We start from the raw sequence: 11,104 nt of genomic DNA, 5'->3' as shown, positions 1-11,104 counted from the left end.
ATGAAATATAAGAATTTTGGTTTTTTTACTTTTTTAAAATTTTTATTATTTATTGTTTTATGATTTTTTTAAATATGTTTTTAGTGGTCCAAAATGGTTCTCAAAGTTCTCAATTTGCAAATGGTTCTCTTAGGATCCTTACCCTATATATATATATATATATATATATATATATATATATAGGTAGGTAGAGGTAGATTATTGTTATTTTTATTGTTATTGTTATTATTTTTGGCAACATCTTCAATTTAAGGGAAAATCTCCAAAATGACCCATTTATATAATGTGGTTTCAAGTTTGTCCCTTCAAATTCAAGTTTTCAAATTTGTCCCTTTGGTATCTCGTCGCTGGCGACATGTTAGCGAACACCGACGATGTGTTAACATAACATATGGTACCATGAGACAAACTAATGACTGAATTTTTATGTATTAGAGACTAACGGTTAGTCTTTGTTAGCGTCATGCAATGAAGACTAATTTTTAGTTATTAAAATAAACCACTATTTAGGACTAGGTATCCGTCACCGGTCAGAGACTAGCAAATCAGTCCCCAATAAGCATTAGGCACTGATTATGGAGCACCAAGGACTAATTTTCGAGTCCCACAAACTAATCTTTTTTGTAGCAATCAATTCTGGTTTTGGGTTAGGTTACTAAGTTGCAAGACTTGATCGTTAATAATAATGTTCAAAGGACTACATATGCACATCTAGTATTGATCCTACAACTAACCTAGAGCACTATCCATGTCCTTACACACCAAACATCTGATCGTTAACTAACTAGGTTGCACTGAGCACGATGGGGTGCCATAATATAAACCTTATGTTGAATCCAAAATCAATCACACCTATACGAATACAAATCAGATGCTTATAATGAACATCCATTTAGATGCTTAAACATAATTTTCATTCAAAGAAGTATGATTGCAACTTGGTAACTTGATGTTTGATATAACATTTGAATTGTTACATAGACATAACATAAATTATTCAGGTGACAACCTTAGGGCGCTACTAAGTAAAATCCTACAAATTTTCTTCCCTAATTATGTTAACGAAGTTGAATTAACAGTTGCATAATATACTATAGCCTGTCTGACGATTAACACAACCAAAACAATATCACAAAATAGATATGAACTGAAGTGTAACAATTTATAAAAACTAAAGTGTCCAGTAGGACCAGTACAATACTACACATTCAAAGCTAATAAAAAATCATCATTCTTCATGGATATGCTCAAAGAACCACATAAAACATCTTCATACTTCATGGATATGCTCAATAGTAGGAAACGAGTATTTAAATTATTTCTTCACACTTCCTTAAAGTTCATAAGTCATTCCAACCTTCAACAACTTTTTATGAGGAACATCAAACACACTATAGCTTTGTCTCAAGTTCTTCTTCATGAAATTGTAAGCATAATTGATCAAGAACCGTTTCCATAGCGAAGACCCTTCCCTCGACACAATCTCGTGCTCCCCCACCAAATGCACCACTCCAGATTGGCAAGCCTTGTCTAGTTTCACAACATCCTCGTTTGCTAGACTAGCATTTTGCGGTTCGTTTCCATAATCATATTTGATGTAATCCGTTAAGCGTTCAATCAAAATCTTCTCAAATGACTCCTTTTCATTGCGTACATCTGTGTACCCGTACCGCACCACACACCTAAACACATACAACTCGTTTGGCTTCACTCTTCTGAACAAGAACCGCTCTTCGGGTGCCACCCTACTGACTGGCAGCGACTTGATGGACACGAACACAATAACCGAATGTAAAGCAGGCACGTTGTCAACATAATGTTTAAAAATTGGTGGAATGCCATGGGCGAGCTCAGAATAGAAAATAGCAAGTCCTCCCATGTGACTAATGTTGGTGTCCATAACAATGTCTTTTATGGCTTCATGTGACACTTTGCGCTCGAGCTCATAGTTGTATTTTGCTCGGTGAACATAGTTCCAAGTGCACATTATGAACACTAGCGCGAGAGCAAATGAAAATGGTAAGTATCCACCATTGGCAAATTTATATAGAACCGCGCTTAAGTAGAGATATTCTGTGAAGCTAATCACAAGCACATACAGCATCACCAGAAGTATATTGGTTTTCCATATAACAAGCATGATCACCACCAAAAATCCTGATGTTAGCGTCTCCGCAAATACCACCGCGATTCCTACATAAATAGGAGGCAGAAGTACGAGTAACATGTCAGAAAATAGAAACCACCACAAACCGTTTGATTATTCAAATTTTAGTGTGTATGTCCAAATAATGACTAAAATTGTTAGATCTGAGTATTAAGTTCATTTTTTTAAACAGACGTCAATTTTATAGCTTTTCTCATAGAAAAACTATGTAAATATGCAATGTTTTATAAACTTGTTTTGTTCTAATAATATTATAATATTATATGTGTAATCCAATGATTATGCATTCATCTTTATCATGTTCCTTGACCCGACCCAAAAATTATAACGTCTGGTTGCTAGAAATTTGACTTCGGAAATAAGTGACCTCATTGGATAAAAACTGGTTCTACCAATGTATAAAGAAACTCTTACCATAAGCATTGCCGATCTTTTCGGTAGTTCTGAACGTAGCAGTAACTAAAACACAACCGGTCATTAAAAGGTAGTTAATTTCCGGTATGTAAACTTGTCCTTCATACTTTTCTGAAGTATGCACGACTTGAACGCGAGGAAAACATCCTAGTGAAAGCGACTGCTTGATGATGGAGAAAGTTCCGGATATCATAGCCTGACTTGCTATAATTGCCGCCAAGACAGCCATAACGAACATCGGCCAGTACAAGGCACTTGGAAGCGACTTATAAAACGTGTCTGCAACTTGATCGCTATTGTTTCTTAGCCACGCAGCCTGGCCGCCATATGCTGTGATTACAGCCGGATAAACCACACAACCCATGCTTATTTGTATCGATTTGACAGTAAAGTGTCCAAGATCCGCAAACATGGCCTCGGTTCCTGTTACAATCCAACCAGACATCATATAGTCAAAAAGTCTAAAATCGTAACAAAACAAAAATCATTATTACCAAGTTGTACCTGTAATGGAAAGAATTACTCCACCAAGCGAAATCCATGCTTCTTTTCCATTTCGTTTGAAATAATCGACAATGTATTTAGGATTTATGGCTTTGACAACTAAAGGGTCATACTTGATGAAATTGTATACACCAATACCAGTAATGAGCGAGAACCAGACACAGAGGATGGGGGCAAAAGCATAGCCAACTTTATCAGTTCCGAATCTTTGGACCATGAATAAAGCAATCAAGATCATTACAGCTAAAATGGCGATCCTCCCTGCATAGATCCATATCCAAGATGTTAGAACATTGTGCTTTCATTCTTTATGAAGACATACAGCAAGTTGGGTTTGAATAATTCTATTTAAATACCTCAAACCTTGTTTAAAATCGACTGTAAACAAGCCGGCTTGGTTTAATTTGAGTTCAATAATAATAATAATAATAATTTTTTTAAATAGCCAAATAGGTAAGTTAGAAACTTAGTATATACTTCTACATGTTTACATCACTACATCCTTTACCTGTGTTAAAACTCAGGTTCATCACTAATATGCAAGAACAGAAGACTGGGTAAGTTAGCTAGCCCCATATAAACCATAATTAATTATTATAAATTTAATGATCAATTTATAACTTATGACTTGACATATACATATCCACCCATTTTCACCAAAGATAGAAAGATTATTTGCGATTCGTTATTTAACTGCATGCATGTTTTCTACGCTTCATTTCTTGACAGGTATGAAAATTAGAAACATGTACTAAAAAAGTATAAATACTAGACTTTTTTTTTTTACTTTCTAGACAATTGTAAGGAAACTGACATATAAAGATAGAGTTACCTTCTGTCATGAAATCAGTTGCTTTCTTAAGTCCTGATACCGCTGATAATACTACATAGAGAATTAGATACATTAGAAATTATTGAAAGTGCGTGAGAACAATAAGAAAGAGTAAAAGTAATCACCGGAGATGGAAGGAGTGAGGATGCCATCACCAACGACCATAGAAGTCCCGAGCATAGCAACAAAAAGAAGTGCATACTTAGCAAACTTGCTTTGCTCGAGACTCTTCTTGATCTTTGATGATATTTTGTTACGATTGTTTGGCAACTCACGTTGATAATTTGAGACCTCTCGGTCCTCTGGTTGCTCGCTTGGGATTAAACCTACCTTTGCATATCGACACAGTTTCGAATACAACGCAAAAGTGCCCCCTGTTGTATATTCAAAAGAAATTCATTAATTAGGACTATTTTGACTACCATGTGTTACAAAAAGACTAATGATTCATATATAGATAGTCTAAAACAAAAAAAAAATACGATTGTTTAAAAAACAAGACACTGCAACAAAGTAGCTGATTTTTTATATGCAATTTAGTATTGGGTGTAACAAGTTAATCTACAATTTCATATTACTTCACATTTTATAGAAAAACCACACACACAATTAAGTAATAACCAAATAGTGATTAAAGAGCTTTAAATGCTTAGATATTATTTAATGAATGCTTTGAGATGTTTTCTAAATTCACATGTAAATATTAAAGAGCATAATTAAGTACTAATTTGATATTATCAACAATAGCACAAAACTAATTGCATGATTTTCTATTCAAATAAGTGCTAAACTGATACTATCAACAAAAACACAGAATTAATCAAGAATAAATGCCTACCGTCACCGTTATCATTGGCATGCAAAACAATTGCCACGTACTTTATAACCGGAATTAGTGTGATGGTGTAGAAGATCAAAGACAAAACACCCAAGATGTCATCCTGGTGTTTGATCCCATTAGTAAATGTGCTCGAGAACACGTACAATGGTGATGTCCCGAGGTCCCCATAGACCACCCCAATACTTTGGAACGCAAGTCTTAGTATAACTCCCCAATCCTTCATTCACACAGATATTTCTTTGTCAATAATAGTATATAAAAAAGTTAAGAAAAATGTAATTTATTAATTAATATGTACTAACTAATGGTGTGCGTGGTACGGTTTTGGGCTGAAACCAAACCGAAAACCAAAGCTTCGGTTTTAGATTTTTGAAACCGTTGGGTTTCGGTGTTTGTTTTGGTTTCGCTTTTTTGCCTTTTGAGCTTGAAAAATTTAGTTCGAAAAGAATGCTGGCCGAAAATAAAATAATGCATTCAGGTATAGATAATTTTGTTAATTGTTAACTAATACGCTATTATACATTTGGCCAAAAGTATTTGAGTTACATGTTCATCAAAATCTTATAAATTACTTAAAATAAAAGGCAGGAAAACAAAATCTAGAAATTTTGTTTGGGCTTTTCGGCTTTTATTACATGCAAAACCAAAACGAACCGTTAGTTTGGTTTCTACATAAACATAAAAAACAAAACGGCGGTTTTTGTTTGGGTTCGGTCTTTTCAATTTTCTCCGGATTGGTTTTTTCGGTTTCTTGCACATCCCTAGACTACTAACTAACCTTGGTATTATGGTGACCATGGTGGCCATGGATTTCACCTGCCTCAATATCTAACGAACCATGACGATTTAAGCCGTTAATTTTGGTAGGTAGATGATCAGGTGTTTGTTCCAAACGGACTTCTTCAGTGCTATCTTCTTTGACTTCGATGTTAACGGCGTTTGAGTTTAGTTTGCTTCCGCCTGCAGGGGTAGACATGGTGAAATCAAGTGGGAGAAAACCCTAGAGATGGAGGTTGTTATACAGGAGTGATAAGAGTTATGATGGCGCTAAGTTGCTTAAAAGAAGAGAGAATTTGTATTGTATATTAATTTGTAACACTTACCCTACGCGTATAATTCATTATTAAAAGAAAATAGAATTTGTGTTGTATATTAATTACTATTTTTCTTTATTGGCATATCTTACATTTGAAATTTAAATTACCAAGTACAGTTTGTAAATTCAAGATATGTATATTTATACTAGGTATCCTTGCGGTGAACACCGTCGCCGTTGGTTTATCATGCAATTCGACTAGAGGCTCGGGAAGCAAGGGCGCCGATAAAGAATCAAGTTTTGGAATGAATCTCAATATCACTTGAATGGACATATTTCTAGCCTTATTCGTGGACTCGTAGCGGACCACCAAGCAAAACAACAGCGGTCCGCCACTGGCTCATGGTCGATTCGTCACAGGATATGTGTCAGCCACTGTTTGATATGAAGATATTTATAAGTAGCGGACTGTTTGTAGCTATGGTAGCAGCCCGTCACCATGTTGAGTAATCCAACACGCATCAATATCAACCCGTTGTTTTAAAAGCCGGTCCGCTACGAGTCCACGAATAAGGCTAGAAATATGTCCATTCAAGTGATACTGAGATTCATTCCAAAACTTGATTCTTTATCGGCGCCCTTGCATCCCGAGCCTCTAGTCGATTATCAATCGTTGCTTTTATATCTATAATGATAATAATATATTTTAACAAATTAAATTTATATATCTAAGTATCCAACAATTTAATAAAACTGTTATAAATTTTAAAGTAAAACATAAAAAGGAAATGCTCATAACGTACCAAATGCTATTAATGTATTAAACAGCAACTTAATAAAAGAACCAAACCAAAGCTATTTAGTTTTTAATCTTGAAAACTGAGACATCGTGGTAGATTTGTTTCTATAATTACTAAAACACGTACGTTTTAAATAGAGAAAACTATATAATCAAATAATATGAGTCATTTAATTAAACAAACTAATAAAGTCAGCATGTTTGTACAACTAAAAAAAAGTATTTAAGTTAACTATACTCTTTTCAAAAAAACTTTTATAACCCTGCGGTGCGCGCATATAATGTATATATGTGTGAGTCCTCGGGTGGGCAAAAGTGAAATTGCATTAATTTTGACGTTACTTTACTAATCTTGTGAAAATAATGTTAAAAAGTTGCGGAAGGTTAATCAGGCATCATGTGGTGGCGTTGATAGCTGAAAGACAATGGTACATGCACCAATCGGGGTGTCCCGATGGTTGAGTGTTATGTGCCTTATGTCCAAGGCTTGATGCAAAACTACTATCGAGCCGGGGGTATCACCGGAAGCAACCTCTCTATTCCTATGGGCTAGAGTTAAGGCTCTCTACATCTTACCCTCTTCAGACCTTATCGTAGCTTTGCTATTAGTGGGATATACTTAGTGGCGGAGCCATAAACCTTTTCCTATGGGTTCGGAATTTCCGATGCTTGACTTTTTTTTTCAGTGTCAAAGTTTCGCGCTCGAATAGGTCGGGTCGGGTTAGGTTGATCACTCGGGTAGATAAATAAGATACAATATCACTATCATAACAAAAATATATCTTTAACATTTAATAAATTACAAAGTCATTAGATATAAAGATATTGCATATTATAATTTTCCTTTACGTGTTTTAATGTTTTGAAAAATATCTTCAATCACGACTTTGAAAAAGAACTCATTCTCAATACAACAAATACAAGCATCATTTATATAATCGTCACCCAGATGATTATGCAAATCCTACTTCACATGCTTCATTAAAGATAAACACTTCTCAAACGATAGACCAGCAGGTATTGGTTACTGGCGATGGTTGAAACTTTGAGGCGAACTGCGAAGAAAAAACTTGATCGGTTGCTGAGTCGATCACCGATGTTTTTATTTGCTTATTAACTAAACTTTTTATAATCAATGGGTTCGAATATACTTTTCTAAAACGATAATGGTTCGCTCGCTGAAAACGAATGGGTTCGCTCGTTAATTCAACACTATAGGCTATATATAAAACCGAAAAAGGACCGGGTTCGGCCGAACCCGGTGGTGATAGTGTGGCTCCGTCACTGGATATACTGAGTAAGATGATGATGATACTCTTTTCATCTTCCCATCATATCTATCATTTTAACAGTTGTATAACAACATTGCCCCTGACAGCCGAAGCTCAAGACATCCGTGTAAATCACTAAATCCGTCGAGGAGGGGGGTGGTTAAGCGGAGTGTTACCTACTATTTAAGAGGGAAACGACAAAACCCAATCGACATCCCACCACGTGCAGTAACACCGCTGTCGTGGGTTTATGGCCTAAATCGGGTTCCTGAATTGAGTGACAACTACCCGATGAAAAGTTGGTCAATATAACAGTTGGTCAATATGGTCTTTTTTTAAAAAAAAATTTAAAAAGAATTACCCACTTTAAATACATATCATCTCAATATAACTTTAAACTAATTTCAAGTAATCACGTTCTCTTTTCACCATACTCATCATTCTCAAACAAAATTTTAGTTATTTATTATGATCTTTGTGGGCAATGGGATCGAGGTGTTCGTTCCTCCTATCGACTTTGATGACGATGTTTTTTCGAATGATGGTAGTTTAATTAGTTTTTTTTTTCAACAATTTGACCAGCCAACTTAAAGACGAAGAGACGGCCAACAAGGCTACATCAATACGTGTGTGGTGTGATCGTGAGCAAGGTCAACGCGTACTCATGGATGATTATTTCGCCGACGACCCAAAATGAAGATATTTTCCGTCAAAGTTTGTTTATGTTGAAATGGTTGTTTTTAAATATTGTGAAGGATATATAAGAAAATCTACATATTCTAATAAAGTAAAATAAATGTGAACACTTGTCATCTTTTAGTTAATTCTCACAATTCTTTTCCCTCCAAAATTAAGATCTTAATTATGTAATAGATCAATAATTATTCACTTTCCTTTTACATTTTATTTATATTATATCTATACACTGTTATAAAAATAAATATTAACATATTAGCTGATTTTATATTTAAAAAACAAGACACACTGCAACAAATTAGCTGATTTTATGCAATTTTGTATTGGGAAAAACCGAGTGTAATAAGTTAATCTACAATTCCATATTTCATATTTCTTCACATTTTATAAAAAAAAACAATACATACATACATACATACATTTTCTTTATAAAAACCAATATATTACCTAAAAGGGAAAACCCAAGTAAGTTACTAGGGCCTCATACATACATGCATACATGCTAGGGGTGTGCAAGAAACCGAAAAAACTTATCCAAACTATATAATAAAATAATATGAGTCATTTAATTAAACAAACTAATAAAGTCAGCATGTTTGTACAACAAAAAAAGTATTTAAGTTAACTATACTCTTTTCAAAAAGACTTTTATATACCCAGCGGTGTGCGCATATAATGCATATGTGTGTGAATCCTCGGTGGGCAAAAGTGAAATTGCACTAATTTTGACGTTATTTTACTAATCTCGTGAAAATAACGTTAAAAGTGGTGGAAGGTTAATTAGGCATCATGTGGTGGCGTTGATAGCCAAAAGAGAAGGGTACATGCACCAATCGGCGGGTCCCGATGGTTGAGTGTTATGTGCATTATGTCCAAGGCTTGATACAAAACTACTATCGAGCCGGGGAGTCTCACCGGAAGCAGTCTCTCTATTTTAAAGGGTAGAGGTAAAGCTGTCTACATCTTACCCTGCTCAGACCCTACCGTAGCTTTGCTATTTGTGGGATATACTTAGTGGTGGAGCCATAAACTTTTTCCTATGGGTTCGGAATTTCCGATGCTTGATTTTTTTTTATCATATACAAGTATAATTTATTCATATATTAAAATTTCTTTCTATCAAAACCTAATTTCTTCTAACTCAATATATTAATATCCATCAACACATACTTACATTATGATGAATAATACCAAAAAACTATTTTACATGTATTTGCATTAGATATCAACAAAAAACATACAACCTACACAAAAACGTATAATCTGCACTTGTTCTAAGAATAAGAAAACATATAACTTACACACGAAAAAGATTAAACCTACACACAAAATTCATCATCAATAAAATACACATGCACACGAAAACATTTAACCTACACACAAAAAACATATAACCTACACACGAAAATTTATCTTACACAAATACAATTTATTCAAACATTAATTTCTTTTCAAAACCAATTTCTTCAACTCAACATATCAATATCCATCAACACGTAGTTACATTTTGATGAATAATACAAAAAACTATCTTACACATGTTTGCATTAAATGTCAATAAAAAATATACAACCTACACAAAAACATATAACCTACACTTGTTCTAAGATTAAGAAAACATATAGCTTACATATAAAAAAACATATGACTTACGCATATGTAGGGTATGTGTATCTTTGTGTAGTTTATATAATTGTTGATGTCGAATTACATATGTAAGTTATATGATTTTTGTATGTTGTACGTTTTTATTGCTCAAAACAAGTGTATGTTATATAAATTTGTGTATGTTGTATATTTATTGTTTACATTTAATGGACATATTTGTATGATATTTTTTTTATTATTATTTACGACAATAATTTTTATAGTCATACCAATTGAAAAAAAATATATATTATGTTTTGATATCTAGTAATAAAAAGTACGTTGATATATGCTAATATATTGACTGAAAATTATATTTTTGACATAAAGAAATAGTATTATATGAATAAATTGTATTTATGTTGAATAAAATGAAGAATGTGTAAATTAAAAACAAAACTAAAGTAGTATTTTTATCTTTTTAACTATTATAATTAAATTAGTTAGGTATATTAATGAGATTTTTACATATTTCACCTCCCTAATAATAACATCCACATTACAATTGATCTCCACTTCATCTCCACCGGAAACCACCACCACCAGCGAGTTGGAATACATATAACACTTGAATACCCATCAATTTACAACAAAAACACATTACAATTGATGCACCTACCTTATCCGCGCACTTTCCTTTAAACCACTGTTTCCCTCCACCTAACCCATGGCAACATTGATTCAGATCTGAAAAACGAGATGGTGGCGGTCGCTGGAGATGAGACAAGCAAGTTCTTTGAAGCGGGATATGGGCCAATTGTGTGTGGAGGTGGTGGTGGGCTGTGTGTGGTTGTCTCACCGGAAATTATGGTCTTGACGGAGTTGAGGGCTGTCAAAGCCAGATGATGTAGAATATTGTTTTATAAGATCTTAAGTAATTCTGTTTATTTTTATTGT

The 11,104-nt window shown here is 34.0% G+C and overlaps 1 protein-coding gene across 1 annotated transcript; it reads right to left on the bottom strand.

Annotated features, from left to right (window-relative positions):
* Positions 1-1,309: 1,309 nt before the first annotated feature.
* On the bottom strand, positions 1,310-5,734 carry LOC143597200 (potassium transporter 5-like). The gene is made up of 7 exons (XM_077075773.1): positions 5,537-5,734; positions 4,756-4,975; positions 4,043-4,291; positions 3,918-3,968; positions 3,086-3,346; positions 2,582-3,004; positions 1,310-2,193 (listed from the first exon to the last, which is right to left on the bottom strand). The coding sequence occupies exons 1-7, from the start codon at positions 5,732-5,734 to the stop codon at positions 1,334-1,336; spliced, it is 2,262 nt and encodes a 753-aa protein (XP_076931888.1). The 3' UTR covers positions 1,310-1,333.
* Positions 5,735-11,104: the final 5,370 nt, after the last annotated feature.

The sequence above is a fragment of the Bidens hawaiensis genome, unplaced genomic scaffold, assembly GCF_021521415.1.
Source record: "Bidens hawaiensis isolate Kalapana, Puna unplaced genomic scaffold, B.hawaiensis_p1.1 tig00047736_1, whole genome shotgun sequence".
NCBI classification, from domain to species: Eukaryota; Viridiplantae; Streptophyta; class Magnoliopsida; order Asterales; family Asteraceae; genus Bidens; species Bidens hawaiensis.
This window is presented reverse-complemented; position numbering and strand designations above follow the sequence as displayed.

Coding starts and splice junctions, on each gene's coding strand:
- LOC143597200 (XM_077075773.1), bottom strand. CDS start 5,734: ATGTCTACCCCTGCAGGCGGAAGCAAACTAAACTCAAACGCCGTTAAC. Junction 3,969..4,042: donor CCTCACTCCTTCCATCTCCG/GTGATTACTTTT, acceptor TTCTCTATGTAG/TATTATCAGCGGTATCAGGA. Junction 3,005..3,085: donor AGTAATTCTTTCCATTACAG/GTACAACTTGGT, acceptor GGATTGTAACAG/GAACCGAGGCCATGTTTGCG.